Below are 19,942 nucleotides of genomic sequence, written 5' to 3'. Positions count from 1 at the left end.
TGTACATACCTTAATTTAAAAACTGGGACTTCCCTGGTGGTCCAGTGGTTAAGACTTCACCCTCTAATACAGGGATGTGGGTTTGATCCCTGGTTGGGGAGCTGAGATCCCATATGCCTCCTGGCCAAAAACCCAAAATACAAAGCAGGAGCAGTATTGTAACAAATTCAGTAAAGATATAAAGACTTAAAAAATGTCCACATCAGAAAAATTTCTTAAAAGTAATGCTATTGCAGGATGGTGCTGACAGTCTTGCATGAGGCAGTGTTACTACAAACCTTCAATTTGTAAAAATCGTAGGATCTATGATGTAAAGTGAGATACAATGAAAGGAGGTATGCTTATATTGGTTATTTTAGTACCTTAGAATACTCAAGTCATTTTGAACATCAGTTCTTATTTTATGTGCTGTAGACTATATGACAAAGATGTTTATGTTAGAATTTTAGAGAGTCTGTTTTAGAGAGTACAGTTGATTATTGAAGTACAGAGTTGGGGCACTGACCCTCTCTGCCATCAAAAATCACATACACCTTAGAGTTGGCCTGCCCCGTCTGCAGTTCTGCACCTGCAGATTCAACTGTCCGCAGTGTAATATTGTATGTATTTAGTGGGGGAAAAAAATCCATACATAAGTTGACCCATGCAGTTCAAACCCAGTTGTTCAGAGGTCAACTGTATATCCTTTCATACTGAAAGGTAAGTTTAACATATATTATGTATTTTCTTCTTTCTTGATTATTTTCAGGATTGCTATGAAGAGAAGCTGAAGCTTTTAGAACATGTTAGAACACAGTGATAATTTCCTTATGTGATCTTGGTAAACATCTTTAAGAGTTGATACCTTAATGATTATCATATAGACTGAGTCTAGTATTTGAGAAACTACTGTGTTTTGAATTATTTATTTTGAGATAGTAAAAATATGTAATATAATTTGACACCCCAAATAAAAGTTGCTTAAAATTTTTACATAGAAGTGTTTAGAATGAGGTTATATCAGATTGCTTTTGGAAGTTACAAGGAGATATTAATACTTTTTGAAATCTGCCTCTATCATTTGTCTTTACTTCCTAATGTGATTTGAAATTTCAGTTTCATAAGGACAGCCCACTTTTTTGTTAGCTGTGGCCTTAAGTTTTAAATACCTAAAAGGTTGATAGAGCAGTGGGTTGAGTGCTACCTCACTTGAAAGATATAGAGAGAAAAGCATAGATAAAATGAAATACTATGGCAGAAACAATGTTTTGGCTAGAGAAAAATGTAGTATAGTAGAGGTGGTATAATACTTTTAAGGGAAAATTATAAGAAATCTGATTAAAAGCAGTACTTGGGGCCTTGAATTGTATATTAGCATACAGAGTATATGTTGGTAAACAAATTACTTAAGCTGTTTGGCATACTTAAGCCTAGCTGGTGTGGAATTCATTGTGGTAACTGAGCATGTATTTTATTGAAGGGAAGAATTTTAACTATATGTAATAGCATGTATCCCTGTAGAGAAATATATAACCCTGAAAACACAGTGTGAGATTAGTGTCAGTACAGGGAGGAACAAAAATGATTCTTCTATTGAAGATCTGTATTATAAACCTCATGGTCGGGTGGAAGAACTAGAATATGATGCTCTTCTAATACAAATTATTTGATTAACAGTGTAATATTTGCACACTCTGTTTTCAAAATACAGTAAGGGAATCTTTGACTGCATTGTACGAGTTGAAATAAACAGTCCTATGTGAAGTAGTCCTGGAGTGCTGAAAGAACTTACAGATAAAATTTGAATTCTCTAGGCAAGAATATTGGAGTGGGTAGCCATTCCCTTTTCCAGGGGATCTTCCTGATCCAGGGATTGAACCTGTGTCTCCTGCATTACAGCAAGATTCTTTACCATCTGAGCCACCAGGGAGGCCCAGGAAATCATAGAGAATGGGTACCAAAAGGAAAAAGAGAGTCTGTTGTGATTTCAAAAAGTAAAAAGGAGTAGATTTGAGAAATTCCAAACTTTTGTTGTTGAATGTCAGCAAAATTGTAGAGCGGATTTTTCTTGTGAAGAATTAAAAAGCAATTAGAAAAAATACCACTAGTTTATTAGAATAAATCATGTGAAATACCTTGGTTTCTTTTTGATATGGTTAGAAGCACTGATACATCAAGTGCTAATGTGCATAGTGTAGACATAGTATAACTCAGTTTTACATAAGATATTGAAATGTGAACTGGTTAAAATAAAATTTAAATGCATCTGTAGCTAATTGAGTTATTAGCAAAAGCAGTCATTGGCTTGGAAATGTTCTTGAGGGAAATTCTAATGGCAAGCCACAGGGTTCTGTTTTTGTCTCTATCTTCAGTTCAAGAAGGATGACAGAATCAGGAAAAAAGATCATCTCAAACACTGAGCTGAAAAACAAAATCAAATCAACAATAGTTATAAAATTTTTCTTTTAGGCTTAAATATACAAACAACAGTATGGAAGAACAATGTATGATGGGGGATACTTGGCATGATGGCAGTTCATTTAATGAAATTTTAGAATTAAGGTGGGAGTAGGGGACCAGGAAGAGGATGGAATTATTTAACCAAGCTTAATGTGAAATAATCATGTGATGGTGCTGCTAAAAACCTTAACATAATCTTAATACTTAGCCCTCTTACCTACTGTCAAATATTTGAAGTACTGCCTTGTGTAAAAGAGAATCCAGGAAGGAACATTTTGTTATGGAATGGGCTCCTTCATTAGATTTCATCTGTGGTACTAGTTAAACCAAGGTTGCATGACTCTTGAGTACTATTAAAGGGTTTACAGTATTAATGAAAAGTTGAATTAGGTGGACATCTCAGGTCTCTTTTGGATTATAAAGTCTGAGTCCATTATTTCTCCTTTAATAGAAAATTTCTGTCATTGGACACTTCAGAAATTACATTAGAAAGGTGTGGTATGGTTAAGGAGAACGAGCACCAAACTAACTTTCTTTCTTTTTCCTCTTAAAGTACCCAATACAGGCTCACAGTGGGCTCTCAGTGAATGTTGAAGGAATGTACTTAATTGTCACTTGGGTTCAAGTTCTACCTCTCTAGCTAACCAGCAGTGTGAATTTGGGCAATTTAGGTTTATAGCTGTTGACTAATTGGTAAAATAAAAGTAGATGACTGTGTAAGTCTCTTCTACCTACCATCTTCTATTTGACAGATTTATTTTTTTTACTTGAAAAAGTTCTGAGCTTTGTAAGTTTTAGCTGCTAAATAAAATTACTGGCAGTAATTTTGAGAGTCAATGTTGATATTTTGGAAGGTTTTTTGTTGTTCATTTGTTTTAACTTTTATTGCTTTAATTGAAGAAGGTCTTTTATAATTTAATTTTTTTCTGTTGGGCCCTAGTCTTTCAACTTTAAAGAAAAGGCAGAAATAACTCTGAAAGAAACTTTTTTGAAACAAAATAGAGTATTTTCCAGAATTGAATGTTTAGATTTTAAAATGGTGTGTGATGATAAAAACGTACTGAGTCACTTTGGATTTTAGGCTTAACCAGTCTGTAATTGGTATGAAAGTAAAATCCCCAAATTTGTTATTTTTTTAAAGTTACAGAGGTTGTTGGTTTGTGTTAGAAGTATTGGGAAATAAAATGGCATGTTTATCATTACTTTTTATATTCTTTACTGTTAATATCTATTAGAAGCTTTATGGTTGATATTAAAGTAATTCTAATGTATTATTACTTTCCCGGGTTATAGAATTAAAGTAAATTCAATGATAAATAATAAAATCCCATTTTTATTGTCTTTTACAGTTTATGGTTCTTTCAGGGATACCATTTTATCTATACAAAGTATTGATAGTAGTAAAGAAACTAATGAAGGATTTATACTCTCTTTTTTATATGTGAGAAAACAAGCTTTGAGAGGCTAAATGGGCTTAAGTCACAAAGCTGGTCAGTGAGGACCTGAAATTAGAGCTTTGATCTTCTGACAAGTAGTCAGTCAACTTTTGTTTTGTATCACATTGCCTCTATCACCTGTGTATTACTAATTGATGAAATTACAGTGCACTAAATTGTTTTTTTGCTACTTCACAGCTGGCAGACACACCAAAATCTGAAAGATATGAGCATGTTCTGGAGGCATTAAATGATTACAAGACCATGTAAGTTATTTTATGTATCCCTATGAGGGGGGCATTTAGTAAACGTAAGGAATAATGGCATTAAGAATTGTGGGATTGGTGTAGAGTTAATACATACCATTTTAAACCTTTTAATGTCCTCTCTCAGTCAGAGTAAACCAGTGATTCTCAAAGGTTGAAGAGGGGAGGAGCAGTTCCCTGGAAATGGTGGATGGGAGGCATATCAGTATTTCAGGGGAATTTGGTCAGTTTAGTTGAAAAAGCATACTCAGTAATGACTTGTTCTTATAATTTAATCTGCTGAATGTAAAATAGAATCATATTAGCTGGTAGGAATATGCAGAAGATAGGGGGATATATTAAAGATAGGGGGATATAATATATATATATTAATATATATATTAAAAACCCACAAGATAGGTTTTTAATTGATTGAGGTCTTCTATGATTTTAAGTTTAGTTAGTGCCATCTTTAGGAATAGTAGTAGTATTAGTGATCTAAATTTTTGATAATTATTTTTTTTTAAAGGAGCATATATCTACATCTCTTAAAAATATTTTAAAAAGGCAATAGAAATAAAATGTATATGCTGGTTTCAACCAGCTATTGAATTTTAACATTTTTGTTTGTAACAAAAATTTAACATTTTTGTTTGCTTTTTTTTAACTTAGCAACATTTCCTTATTAAAAAATGTTATGATTACAAGTGGTTAGATCTTTAGGACAACTTTAAAAAGCCATCAAGTTACCTGAGCAGTTACTGTGCTGGTAAAAATACTTTATAGGACAGTGAATTCTGTAATCCCAGTTTAGTGTGCTAGAAATACCTTTGTTCCTGCTATGGTAGAAATGGGAGCTCCCCTTTCTCACACTTACATAAAAGTTGAATGGCAATCCAAGCACTTGGTAGTGGTTCTTAGGCCAGGCATGCTCTAGTAGAGCTAAGAGGGTATTTTAGAATAAGGACTCTTAAGGACTTTGGGGAAGGATTAAAGAACATATATTTCAGAAACCCAAGCCCACAAGAAATGTCACCTCTGCTCCAGGTTATTTCCAATTCCAGATCTGACATACTAGACACTCCTTTTATTTTCTGGGCCTCTAGGATTGATGTACTTTCTTTTCCAATGCTCTTACCTGTTTCTGGCCAGGGTTTCTCTCCTCACCAATTCACTCCGAAATAGAATTCTTTTTTTCCTAAACCTTTTTTGAGGTGTTTGTAACAGATAAGACTAAAAATATGGAAAAGCACATTGAGACTAAAAGACACCACTGTACTTCTTCTTTCTTTAAATAGTTAGATGCTACATTTTAAAAAGAAAAGTGGACATGTGTTTTCCCTTCTAATACTATTCCTCTCTCCCTATTCCCCTGTCATATCCTACTGTCTACTGGCTCTGGGGCAGATAAAAATCCAAGAAAGCAAAGGGAAAAAACAAAAGCCATGGGGGTAGTATTGGGTAGACTTTTGTGTGTTTTACGACTGAGGGTCTTCCATGTATATGTGTTCAGTTTTTAAATTTTTAGTTAATTTTTTTTTAAAAATTTAGGTTTATGTCTGGGAAAGAAATAAAGAAGAAGAAGCATTTGTTTGGTTTGCGAATTCGTGTTCCTCCTGTGCCACCAAATGTGGCTTTCAAAGCCGAGAAAGAACCTGAAGGAACCTCCCATGAATTTAAAATTAAAGGCAGAAAGGCATCCAAACCTATATCTGAATCAAGGTAAAAGTTGATCTGTGGCTTAGTTTTTCTCTTTAGCTTATTTGTAACTAAAAATGTGTGTTACTTAGCCTCATTAGTATATTTGAAAGTACAAGTGGCAGTGACCCTGATTTGTTACCCTATTTAAAATTTCTTGCTTGGGCAAGGTATAAAGAGTTAATGCTAGATGTTTATTTATTTACTATAGATCTAAGGCTTTCCAGGAATAGGCCCTATTGATTTTGTTCACAAATAGCATAAGTATCTATTCATTTGTTAATTTCTCATCCGTTTGTTCATTCATTCTATTTATCAAACACCTTACTGTCTAAGTGCTGGAGATATAATAAATAAGACTTTCTTTCTGCCCTGGTGGGGTTTACATTATAATGGGGAAGAAAGGTGGTAAACAAAATAATTATAGATGATGTTAATACCATTTAGGAAATAGCAAACAGATTTAGACTGTACTGGGATGGATAGAGCTATAGGGGTCTACTTTAAGAAGGAAGCTTCAGTTCAGTCTCTCAGTTGTGTCCAATTCTTTGTAACCCCATGTTAAGAAAGCCTATTTATGATAATATTGAAGCTGAAACTTTGAAGAATGAGAATGACCTAACTGTGAAGAATAAAGGGAAAAATACTTCAGGTAGCAGAAATAACAAGCGTGAAGATATGAGGCATGTTCCAGGAACTTACAGAAGGCTCCTGGGGTGTGAACAAGGACTGGAGAGAGTAGTCTCGGGCACTGGAAAGGTTGAGTGGGGCTTGGTCATTGTTTTGTAGACCTCATAAAGAGTTTGGGTTGTTTTCTAAGAATAGTGGGAAGCTATTTAAAGATGTATGCACACTGAATTAGCTTTTAAAATACTTCTTTGGATCTGTTTGGAAAACGAATTCTATAGAAGTGAGAGTAGAAGCAAGAAAAAATGAAGACTTCCAGTTTTCTAGGTGAGAGATAATGGTGGCTTATGCAGTTATAGGTGATAGTCAAGTAGAGAGAAAATAGATTCAAGATCTCCACTGGAGGAATAATTTGTTGGCTTTGCTAATGAATTAAATTTTTAAAGGAAGGGCGAGATAAAGTTTCACAATGCCCAGATACCTGGTTTGAGCAACAAGTGGGTGGTTGTGTCTGTTACCAAGATCTGGAAGAATAGATTTTGATGACATGAATAGAGCATTCTTCCGTTTCATACTCATTGAGTTCAAGATTCTTATGAGGAATATCTAAGTGGTAATGATGTTAGATACAGGCAGTTGGGTGTGTTCAGTCAGGAGCTCAGGACACATGATAATAAATTTTGAAGTTGATTTATAAAACCATGAGAATGGATGATATTACCTAGAGAGAGAAAAGAAGAGAATGTGACCCAGAATAATGTCCTGGTATTATTTACAGGTTTGGAAGAAGTGAAATAAATGAAGGAGATGACTAGAAAACGATCATTGAAATAGAAGGAAACTAGGAAAGTTTGATGTCATGAAAACCAAGTGAAGGAGAGTGTTTGAGAAAGATATGAGTATATTAAACAGTACTGAATGTTGCTGAGAGGCAGGTTAAGATGAGAGAAAAATGTTTATTGGATTAGATAACATTTTGTTATTAGTGATTTTGACAAAAACTATTTTTCTTAAGTGTTAAAGGTAAAAGTCAGATGGAAGTGGGACAATATGATCAATTCCAGCACTGCTCAACTTACTGTCAAAACTGGTCTTTTTCTCCAATACAGTATACTAACGCATATATATGGAATTTAAAAAGATGGTAATGATAACCCTATATGCAAAACAGAAAAAAAGACACAGATGTACAGAACAGACTTTTGGACTCTATGGGAGAAGGCAAGGGTGGGATGTTCTGAGAGAATAGCATTGAAACAAGTATACTATCAAGGGTGAAACAGATCACCAGCCCAGGTTGGATGCATGAGACAAGTGCTCAGGGCTGGTGCACTGGGAAGACCCAGAGGGATCTGATGGGGAGGGAGGCGGGAGGGGGGATCAGGATGGGGAACACATGTAAATCCATGGCTGATTCATGTCAATGTGTGGCAAAAACCACTACAATATTGTAAAGTATTTAGCCTCCAACTAATAAAAATAAATGAAAAAAAAAAAAACTAGTCTTTTTCTACAATTAGGGACATGGGAAGGTTCAAAATACTGATGATGATAATAATACAGGAAAAGGGGAAAAAAGGAAATACTTTTTAAGAATTTTCAAAGAGAATGAAGAAAGTGGGAATGGTATGTGTTGTTAACTCTCAGAAGTAGTTTCACTGTATTGTTAAGGGAGTGAAGTAGACAAAAGGAATGGAAGCAGAATCAAGTGATGGTTTTTTAAAAATAGATATAAGACAACTGTAACCTGTTTCTGTATATCAGTGGAGGAGAATGGTACAGAAGAAAGAGAGGTAGATATTGTAAAGTCTTTGAGAAGACAAAAGGGACAGGATGTGGGAATCTAAATGTCGAATTGGCCTTCTAAAGCAGGACTTAACATCCTTCTGTTGAAGTGGAGAGAGAAGATGAGTACAAATGCTTATTCTGTGATGACTGAAGTTATTACCTAGTAGCTTCTGTTTTCTCAATGAAATAATGAGGCAAAGATAGCTGAGGGAGAAATTTAAGGGGCCAATACGTAAGGTATGAATTAATCATCTTGGAGAATAAGAAAAAATAATAACAGGGTTGTTAGTGCTATATATCCATTTGAGTTAGTAATAAAGTAGATAGTACTTTAAGATTTTTCTTTTTTTAGTGAAGGAAAAGAATACTATTCCTATTACTTTCAAATTTTTATTATTAATCTTTTTCTAGAATTGTTTATATTATAAATTAGAAAGAAGATTTCCACAATCTCTCTCATCCCTATTTTGATTTTGATAGGACATTCTGTCAGATTTTCATTTGATGTGACCAGATAATGGTTCAACTTTCTCTAAAGGCATTCTCAGTTCATTCTGGGCCCTATGTATGAATTGGACTAAAGAGTACTTCTTTAGTCCAGGGGTCCTTTATAAATGTTATGTTGATCATCCTGCCAAAAAAATAAATAAGTGTACACTCCACCCATCTTATCCTTGGTAAGAGTTTGGATTATAGTTCTAGTTACACTTTGTTCCTCTACTTCTCTACTTTCTCTTTCCTTGTACTTCCGCCTTTATTTTCCCAAACAAGTTTGGTGTGGAGGGATAGTCATTTCTTGTTTTCTCCATTCGCCTCTTTCTAGCGTATTATATAAATCTGTTCCTGTACATTGTTTTTTAATTCAATTTTTCCTGGATAATGTTATTGTAGCACTTAACCCATTTTATTATTCTGCTTGTGTACATGTTTTACATCTTCTGCCTATACTGTGAACCCTTTAGTGTGTGTGAAAGTCACTTAGTCATGTCTGACTCTTTGTGACCCCATGGACTGTAACCCCTGTCAGGCTTCTCTCTCCATTGAATTCTCCGGGCCAGAATACTGCAGTGGTTAACTGTTGCCTTCTGCAGGGGATCTTCTCAACTCAGGGATTGAACCCAAGTCTCCCTCATTGCAGGCACATTCTTTACTATCTGAGCTACAGATACTGGAGTGGGTAGCCTATCCCTTCTCCACAGGATCTTTCTGACCCAGGAACAAGGGTTTCCTGCATTGCAGGTGGATTCTTTACCAGCTAAGCTACCAGGGAAGATCTCAAGCCCCTTAGTACAGGGAACATTTTTGTATTCCTATTGTTAGTATTCCCTTTATATGGAGATGTTTATTGATTAAATGAAATAGATGTTCTGTGTATTGGTATTTGTCATTCTTCCCTTCTGTTAATTAGATATGTTCTTGACCTATTTCTTGTTTTCCCTTCTTATGCTTGATTTTTTTCCTTTATGTCTCTAAAATGGTTTTCTAAAACTTCCTAATTTTGTCCTTTGAATGATTCCCCTGCACAATATGAAGGATTCCTTCTTTACATTCTCCGACCTCTTTCTGATTAGCATCATTCAGGAACCCACAGAATATTTCTATTTAGAGCTACTGTATACTTCCTGACTCCATGAGGTTAACTACTGAATTCATACTACTGAATTTAGTACGAAATTCTTGAAACATCCTCCAGGTACCTACATAGTAAGAACCTAAATGAAATAATTGAACTTCAAGGAGTTTTGAAATCTTCCATCCAATACAATAGTACTTTTTTTGTTTGTTTTGTAAAAATTTTTTAGATGATGTGTATTTTTCAAAATTGTTATTAGAGAACTTTTTCCTTTAAACCTTTCATATGTAAATATCTCTTTAAGACATTTTTATTCAAATTAGAATATATTATCTGTGAACTTAACTAAACTTGTAGATTCAGCTTAACTTTGTTTTTAAAATCTAATTATTACATAAGTAGAGGTTATGACAGTATATATTGTCCATTGTTTTTTTTGTTTTCTTTCTGCAGAGATTAAATACATAATGGTTTTATGTTTCAGGGAAGTAAGCAATGGCATAGAAAAAAAAGGAAAGAAAAAATCTGTAGGTCGTCCACCTGGCCCATATACAAGAAAAATGATTCAGAAAACTGCTGAGCCACCTTTGGTAAGAGGATATATTGGTACATGTTCTCAGAGAAGAAGTTTGCTTGAAATTGCTGAGAAACTTTTTTTTGTTACTTTTAGAAACCATTAAAAAAATTTTTTTTTTCTTTTCCAGGATAAGGAATCAATTTCAGAGAATCCTAGTTTGGATTTACCTTGTTCTATTGGGTAAATAGAAAGTTGTTTTCGCCTATCCTAGGAATTTTCTTCTTGGGGGGGAAATTAGTATTTCTATTGTTATGTAATATAGTTGTTATACCATTTAAATTCTTTTGTCTCAGGAGAACTGAGGGAACTGCACATTCATCCAATACCTCAGATGTGGATTTCACGGGTGCTTCCAGTGCAAAAGAAACTACCTCGTCTAGTATTTCCAGGCATTATGGGTAGATATTTTATGTTCTTATTCTTAACTAATTAACCTCTAGAGTTTTTTCTTTGTAAAGTGATGGTTAAATACATTTTTAACAATTGAAAGTAATACCAGTTTTTTTTGCAGCTTTTGATATGCAGTCTATATATAGATATCTTAGGTTGTTAATATTCATCTGAATGTTTTTACTTTTCAGAGCACAGGTGTTAAAATTTTAAAATTTGTCAGGAATTTTGTTATGTACACAAAGAAGAGGTATCCTGGTGTTTATAGGTGTGCCCTTTTCTGTGAGACCTTTTTAAAAACTTTTAATACACAAGTGTGAATTTTTTTTTTTTTTTAAATAAGTTGGAATCAAGCACACAAACCTTTTTATTAGAAAAAGGATTTTAAACTCAGTTTTTTTTTTTTTTTTATCAATAGCAGACTTTCCCTCTGGTGTTTTTTTTTAACCTAACTCTTTAGAAAGGCAACTTTTTCCTGAAGTCTGATGTATCAGGTAAGAAAAATTTAGTTTATTTGGGGCCAGAGCCATGAGCTTGAAGATTTTATATTTCCCTTTGTTTAATTTTTGTTTTCACAACCAAACATTCTGTTAAGCTTATGCACATTATCTTTTTTTTTGTACATTGTTTTATTTAATTTTTAAAACAGTCTTTTGAGTTGTTTCCATTTAAGAGATAAGAAAACTGAGACTTAGAGGGTTTTGTAACAAGCCCAAGATGGCATGTTTATTAGCAAATATACAAAACTGGGGTTTTAACTTGGGCAGTATGATTTTAAATTTACTGTCTATATTATATTTTGACTTTGTTTTTTTTTGACCTTGTTTTATAATATCATAAAATCTTTGAATCTCTGAACTCAAAGCTTGTCTTGTTTAGCCCCTTCACTTAATCTCTTAAGAGAACACAGAAGATAAGAGATTTAAATTTGACCAAGGGTATAGTTGAGGCTTATTTCAATTTATTATATTACTTAACAATAGGCCTAGAATTGATAACCAAGAGAACCTTTGTATTGGTTCCGCCATCAGTTAAAGCACATGTAAAGGTGTCTTTTATGTAATAGGTGCTTATTAAATATTTCTTGCACTGAGTGAATGAATGAATGAATGAATGAACTTTCTTCTTATTAATGATAAAAATGTTGACAAGATCTGACTTAGAAATCCTCTTGGTAAGTAAGAATTTGCCTTGTTGGCTTCATAAATCAAAATTTCCTCTGATTCTTTTAAGCTTAATAGTACATAGTTAAGGAAGAAAAGCTCTTCAAAGGTCAGCCCCAAGAAGGTGATTGAATTTGATGAAGGCGAGTGATAATCCATTTCATATAGCATTTGTTGTTTTGATTTGACTGATTTTTATGTCAGCAAGGGTAGACAATTGTGGCCTTTTTTGTTCTGTAGATTATCTGACTCCAGAAAAAGAACTCGTACAGGAAGATCTTGGCCTGCTGCAATACCACATTTACGGAGGAGAAGGGGTCGTCTTCCAAGAAGAGCACTCCAGACTCAGAACTCAGAAATTGTAAAAGATGATGAAGGCAAAGAAGATTACCAATTTGATGAACTCAACACAGAGATTTTGAATAACTTAGCAGATCAGGAGTTACAACTCAATCATCTAAAAAACTCCATTACCAGTTATTTTGGTGCTGCAGGTAGAATAGCATGTGGTGAAAAATACCGAGTATTGGCTCGTCGGGTGACACTTGATGGAAAAGTGCAGTATCTTGTGGAATGGGAAGGAGCAACTGCGTCCTGACTGTAGGACTGAACATTATGTTCACTGCACTCTCATTTTCTGTAGGTACAATTCAAAACCCTAAAGGAGTCTGGCTTTTACTATCTTTAAAAAAAAAAAAAGGTTAAAAAATCACATAAGATGATACTAGCCTTAACATATACTTGTCAATGTTATGGATATTGTCATAAAAAGATATCTTTTAAAAATCAGAGACTTAATTTTTTAAATCTTAAGATTTGTAGAATGTTTCTAGGATAGGATATTAAAAATGATTCAAACCCATGCATGGTGTTAGATAATTTTTCTAATTATTCCATTGAGTCAGTTTTTGTGGTTAGTGGTTCTCAGAGCAAACTGATCATGTAGATAGATAGCACAAGTATTTGGAGAAACATTGTCTGTTTTGTTACCAAAATGTTGGAAAAAATTTATTTCAATACCTTTTAGAAGTGCAGTGTATATAATGCCTACTAAAAGACTGTAAAATACTGAAATTTTCTTTCAAACAAAGTGTAAAAAATATATTGAGCCTGTAAATTGCTCTGTGACTAGACTTCATTGTCGTCTTAATATATTCTTTGCATGTGCATATATATACACACATGTGTATATATATGTGTGTGATTGATTATGTGACCTATGCAATACAAATTATGGGAATGGGCAGCTTTGGAGTGTATATCCCATAATTCTTTTTTCAGGAATAGTTGCAGTATTTACACAGCAGCATTTCTTCTCAGGCTTTTATTGGGTGCTGTTGCTTGCTATGTATGAAGAGAAATGTGTCAGACAAGTTTAGTGTGTTCTGAAGAAGGGTGTGAACAACAGTGTTCATGGGCTTTTTCAAATGCTTTTCATTATCAGTCCTTGTAACTCAGCTGTTCAGAAGCTAAAACAAATTCAAATAGTATGAACATTATCTCCTATTAGAAGTAACGTTTTCAGATTTTCATGGCACATTATGATTGTAAATGTCTCTCAGTTTTAACAGTAAGTCTATAGGAATCCCGTGAAGGTTCCTGAAATGTCTGTAGTAACTGTTAGTCATGTTGAATAAGTGTAGTCTGAACAAAGTATTTTATTGCACAGGGTTAACAAGCAGTGTGTTGCCTGCGAGGCAACTGCTGTTTTATTACAACATTACCTCTTGTTTTTATGAAATGTACCAAGATTTAAATTGATAACTTTATTTTACATGTGTTTTTAAAAAAAAAAAGTTTCTTTTATCACCAGTGTTAGAGTTGTCTTCTGTTTCTTTTTGTTTTGTTTGTTTGTTTTCTTTTTTAGCCAAAGAGTAAACAGAAGAATATTCTTATTTTGGTGGCGCTATTCATTTTACTCTTAAAAGTGATTGGTGGATTTTAGCCTAAAAATTGGAGAGTTTGCCACCAAAATGAAAAATATGTAAAGTGTAGTGATTACAGAGTGGTTAAAAATGGGTTAGTACTTATTTATTCCATTGATTGATTATTTGACTGTTTATAAGAAAGTTGCTTTATTTCTTTAAACATCTTCAAAAGATGACCTTTTCTTGTCACATATAGCCAAAAGAAGCAGAGAACTTGGTAGTCCTGCATTTGGTTCCTGGTTGGCCAGGTATAAATGAGCTTTACAAAAGTGCAAATTAAGAACTGTCACTTCTGTTTACCTCCACCAAAACTTGATTTTCCCCTAGCTATTAATTTAAAGTTGCCTTTCCTGCAGCTGCAATATTTTGAATAACACACAAGAGTTTGTGTTGATTTTGAATGTTTGTTTATATCTAGGGGTAATGGAAAATGTAAATCCCGTGTAACCTTATTCACTCCACCTGTATCATATTATTTCATTTTCCCCAAAGTCCTTTAATTCTAACTGAACACCAGCAGTATTTTTAGTAATTCTTTCTTTAGCATACTTGGAAGATGATTTATTAAGCTGAACTGTCTTTAGACGTAATTATTGTGAATGTCTGTTTTATTTTATCATGGTGGTTCACATGGCTCTGATGTTCAGTTTGTATTTTTGGAATTGCTTTACTTAGAATTAAAACAGACGAACATTAAATGTGTGTATTTTTTAAAGAGCTAATGAGTTTTGCTTCTGTATTTTGCTGAAAATACACACTGGTGCAGTAGATGGCTGCTTTTATCTAGCCAGGGAGCTAAAGAGTTTCTAGTTATATTGTAAATATGTTCACTTGAGTTAATCTTTATAAAACTTTACCTTCATTTTCCTCTTGTCCCCCCAATAAATATTAATAATTATTTCATGCTCATCTTATATGATCCTTTGAAGAAATAAATTATGTTTAGTCAGCTTGTACATTTTATATTTGAAAGACGAGATATCTGCCTGTTCCCAAACTTCAAAAATATTCAGCCTTTCAGCTGTTTTCTTCTTACCTATATAGAAGGTGTTAGGGTTTACATAAAAGGATTTCCTTTTTTCTTTTTCCTGAACAGCTTTGCCCCAGGCTACCGCAAGAAAGATGTTAAAATAGTATACCTTATTCATTTTTACTCAAAACAATATATTTTATAAATACCCTGATAGTCATGGATAAATATTGATTCTAAGGCCTTTAGGTGATCAAACAGAATATAAGCTATAACAATATAAGCTATCAGAGTTATTCTGTCAGTTCTAATGTAGGAGTGATGAAGTCAAATCTTATCTTGCTGGATTTATTTTGTTACTGAATGTTGAATAGAAGTGAATGTTCACTGATATGTGAGTTTGAGGGTATTTCTTCTTGTTTTATTTGCAAGGTATGTTTAGTTTCTATTCTGTATATATTAAGATTTCTGTTAGAGTTAGGGTAGAAATAATTTTTGAGCTATTTGATTGAGTTTTTATTAGGTGTTATTAAGTTTTGGTTGGAACCTGATCTGATTTGTATAGTTATAGCAAACTTGTACTCTGGTTCTAGGGTTGTTTGAATAAGAATGTAATGGCAAAGGAAGATGTCTGTGCTATGTTGGACTACCTCTATGAATATACTTCCAGAAGTCTCCTTCAGTTTCTTCTTTGGCAGTTGACCAGTCATGTTCTTTCCTCAGGGAAATAAAAACTTGATAGTTAAATGTAAAGTGAGAATTTTATCATGGAATTTGTTTATAATTAGTAGCAGTTAAGAAACTTGATATCTGTCTGATACAGATTTGGAGGTGGGAGAAACTGTGAAAGCAAACTGGCTCTCTAAATAACAAGTAGATAGGAGCAAGTAACTTTTAAGTCATAATATCAAAATATCTTGGAGCAGTAAATAGATCAAAATGTAATACTTTATATTTAAAGTTAGATGAAGGTGGCAAGTTAAGCAGCTCACTCTTTTTTTCTCCCCTTGCCTCACTTTTACTCAATAAAATCTCTTTCTGCTTTTTTTCCCCCTTCTTTTGGCCTGTGGCATGTTGGATCTTAGTTCCCCGATTAGTGATCAAACGGGTACCCCCTACATTGGGAGTGCAGAGTATTAACCATTGGACCACGAGCAATGTCCCACTCTGCTTTTTACCCATGTAGTTTCCCTTTGTTGGAGATAATGCTTGGATGCTTAGTAATAACTCCTCACTTTTGCAGTATCTTCAAGGAATGTGATTTCTCGTTCAAGAAAATTTTCCACTGGATTTAAGCAAGCCAACAAATGAATAAAACCTTCATAGATGATAGAATGTACTTATTGCATAAAGCAAAACTATGTCCTGTTTAAAATTATTAATTTCTGTTCCTTATATTTAATGAAAGGTATTCAATCCTTTTTTCCCTTCTACCTTATAACCCGCTTTCCCAGTTGGGGGGAATATTTGTGCCCTAAATGGGCACAAATTGGTTTAGGGGTGGGGTTGGAAGGGCCAGAAAAATCTTTTAATTTTTGGCCCTCCAGAACTCAACTCTATCTGACAGAAATCTTATTCCTTATTATTTACTTTTGTTGAGTTTTCTTGATTATCATAAGAACAGCACTGACATCTAAGTCATGGAACATATATAAGATAATTTTAAGATCAGTGCTGGCAAATGTATAGCTGTATTCCAGAGAACTCATTTAGTGAGAGGTGGGTCTGCGTATGCCTGTTGGCTTCCACAAGGGTGCGGGTGTCATTTATGTTTGATCCTAACTAAGTACTTGTGTATGACTTGGGCTTGGAGAATTAAATAAAAGTAAAGCCCAAGTTTATTTAATCCATCATTAACTGTGTTAGGTGCAGGGAAGAAAAAATATTGAATGTTGAATGAATGTCAAATGAATGAATAGAATATCTAGCAGCTAGTTCAGAGTAATTTTTTCATATTAAGCAAAAGTTCAAAATAAGCTCACCAAAAGTTTTTTTAAAGAAATTAAGTTTTTCTAATGTTTTACTTTTGCTGAGAAATACCACCTTTGAATAATTTTAAAATATTTAACTATATTGCTATTGTTATGTGTTTATAAAAATGGCAGTTGTAAATTTAGAATCAATTTATAGAAGTAAATAACACTGAAAGTTACTCATAATGAAACTATAATAGGAGTATCCAGTATTAATAGTATTGTACATACTTGGTGAGGGGATTAGAATTTTCTATACAGAATTAGTGGAATGTAAGGAAAATTTTCCTGTACAGAATTTGAGACAAAAAGAAGATTTTGTGAGAATTTGGATCCCCGTGAGAATTTGGATCCCCATGTGAAACTTGGTTAGATACATCTGAAGTTAAACTTCCTTGAGGAGACCATGAAAGTTTAAGCAGATGAAAGAGAAACTGTCTCTTTTTGGAGAGAGTTTTGACAGGGGACGCCTATTGATTGATGTAAGATTGAGGCAAACTTCTGGTTCCAGCTGTTTCCCTATATTGCCAAATCTCTTCTAGAACCCAAAAACGTATCTGTAAGTTCCATTGATATTTTTTTTTCCCCTGCCTTTGGTATTATAATTTTGTATAACCGCATAGAGACTTTCTGTGTTTTTCTTACCTCTAGATATAAATTATCCAATGAAGAATTATGTCATAATTGATACCTCTATAAACCATAGTTTACTCTTTAAGCAACTTTTAACTATTAAAGACTATAAATGTTTAAAAATGCCACTTCATTGAAGATATTTCTAGTTATTAAGTGCTTCATGTTTCTAACAATACCATTCTTAGCATGCTAACTTTTTCCAAATTACTGAGAAATTGTGAACATTCATTTTATGTTGCTGTAATATGGTGGTACTCTCAGGGATCTGGATGTGGGCAGGGGACTGGAGTCCTTAATCACTTAGGCTGCATGATGCTCTTACATTTGTTTATTTTTCAGATATCTTTTGTGTTAGTCCCCAAGTTAATAATCCATATTTATTCACAGTGTATTGAGCAACTTTCTTCCTGTTTGTTCTCTCTAGCTTCTAAACATTACTAATTTACAGTAGACTGGGAAGAACTTTAGTGAGGTTTTCTGGAACAAATAGATAACCACTTCAGTAAAAATTTAAACCTTTTTCTACCCACAATTCTCATTTGTTTTTAGAGATTTTTTTTATGTAGACCATTTTTTAAAATGTCTATTGAATTTGTTTACAACTGCTTCTGTTTTATGTTTTGCTTTTTGGCAGCCTGGGATCTTAGATCCCCGACCAGGGATTGAACCCACACTCTGCATTGGAAGGTGAAGCCTTAACCACTGGACCGCCCAGGAAGTCTCTAGATTCCTGAGTAATGAATCAAGACTGATTTCCTTTGAGAAAGAGTAAATGATTTTTTATACTGTTCATCACTCAAAACAAGAATTTTTTTTGTTTTTTTTTTTCTACTTGACATTTTATTGACCGAAATGTTTATGATCATAAATTGCATTAGATTTTCTGTTACCAAACACATAAGATAGGTTTTCAACTGTCTTTGAATAATTGTAGAAAATAAATATCTTTCATTTGCAGGTACTTAAGAGTTGGAAAAATGCTTCAACATTCTGTATTCCATCTTGTATTATAGAAGGCTTTGTCTCTGCATCTAGAAATTTAAAGCCTTGATTGAGAAGAGTAATTGGTTGGCAAAATAGTTTTACAATAAAAACCATAGATTCCTATGTAGCTGAGGCAGTGCCAGCAACTACCATAAAGACTGAATTTCAAATTTTCTACCATTTCCTAGTTTTTCACTGCAGAAAATGCGTTTTTTGGAAGAAATTTAGACATTGGTTATACAGATTGGATCCATTTCTCTGGTGCAAAAATGTAATTGCTTACACATTACAGTCTTGCATTTTGCATGTGTCTCCTGAAGGTACAAAGCAGTTTCAGAATAAAGAGGAAATGCCAAAGGAATGATGAAAATAACTTGGATCTATGATAAGAGAGACATTTTATCATGTCTTTTTCTTTTTAGACTACGGAAGTGTCATTGTTCTTACCTTAGTCCTATTCCATTTCCTTGGTTTTGTTATCTAACTTCACAATAGTCCCTTGATTTGAGAGGCTGTATCTCTCTCTCAAGTCCTCAGTAAGTCCACTGAATAAAACAATTCTCAGCCTTTAGGTTGTGCACTCTTTTTCAGTTGACATCCTTGTCTTGAGTAATAAGTTTTTTTGTTTTTTTTTAAAATGCTCCCCATTTTATAATACATGAGTGGTTGATATTTTTTGAAATCTTGATTTCTGGATAAGTGAGATAAGACTATTCCTTTTCCTATTTGGGATAAGACTATTCCTTTTCCTATTTGGAACCAGTCTGTTCCATGTCCAATTCTAACTGTTGCTTCCTGACCTGCATACAGATTTCTCAAGAGGCAGGTCAGGTGGTCTGGTATTCCCATCTCTTTCAGAATTTTCCACAGTTTACTGTGATCCACACAGTCAAAGGCTTGAGTTTACAGGTTATTAAATAAATACAAGAATTGAATGTATTTTGTATGAAATACAAATATGAATGTATGAAAGTAATTTAACTTTTCACTACTTTAAGTGCTAAAATTTTGTAATTGCAATTGAACTTTAAAATGCCAAGCTTCAGAGGATCATAATTTCTAATGAAATAGTTGTTTTACCAAATTCATGTAATTGTGTATCAGCTAAATTTGGTTTATTATATTGCTTAAATAAGTCAGGAAAATGTGTAAAATAATTTACCTATGCTCTTTATTGTCTTTATGTGGAAGGTATATGTCTCAGTAGGGTTAAACTCTTTGAGCTTTTGAAATTTTTTAAAACAAGTTTTTAAAACTTGAAAATATTTTAAAAATAGGTTTTTACTTAAAAAGTAGTACTTAAAGACTGATGCTTTAAAATTTAATTTGCATTTATTTGGGGTTCCTTTTGAGAGAAACTGTGTTGTTAAGCTTTGGTATAATAAAATTTTATCTGCTAATTGAAAATGCCACTGCCGTAGGGAAGTCAAGGGATACCTGGAGTAACAGGCAAGTTTGGCCTTGGAGTACAGAATGCATCAGGGCAGAGGCTAACAGAGTTTTGCCAAGAGAATG

At 33.5% G+C, this 19,942-nt stretch overlaps 1 protein-coding gene across 4 annotated transcripts in view; it reads left to right on the top strand.

Annotated features, from left to right (window-relative positions):
* MTF2 (metal response element binding transcription factor 2) overlaps positions 1-18,941 on the top strand; it is a 74,733-nt gene extending 55,792 nt beyond the window's left edge. For 3 of the 4 annotated variants that reach the window (XM_065908710.1, XM_065908720.1, XM_065908691.1), the window contains 6 exons: positions 4,074-4,141; positions 5,672-5,842; positions 10,291-10,396; positions 10,511-10,563; positions 10,677-10,781; positions 12,177-14,562. In XM_065908710.1, coding sequence (XP_065764782.1) covers positions 4,074-4,141; positions 5,672-5,842; positions 10,291-10,396; positions 10,511-10,563; positions 10,677-10,781; positions 12,177-12,534 — 861 coding nt within the window. In that variant the 3' untranslated portion in view covers positions 12,535-14,562. Of the gene's footprint in view, positions 1-4,073; positions 4,142-5,671; positions 5,843-10,290; positions 10,397-10,510; positions 10,564-10,676; positions 10,782-12,176; positions 14,563-18,077 lie in introns of those variants that run through there. The other variant, XM_065908701.1, reaches the window with a different exon arrangement.
* Positions 18,942-19,942: the final 1,001 nt, after the last annotated feature.

This window comes from Muntiacus reevesi, chromosome 1 (assembly GCF_963930625.1).
Source record: "Muntiacus reevesi chromosome 1, mMunRee1.1, whole genome shotgun sequence".
Taxonomy (NCBI): domain Eukaryota; kingdom Metazoa; phylum Chordata; class Mammalia; order Artiodactyla; family Cervidae; genus Muntiacus; species Muntiacus reevesi.
Note: the sequence above shows the minus strand (reverse complement) of the source record. Positions and strands in the feature narration are given on the sequence as shown.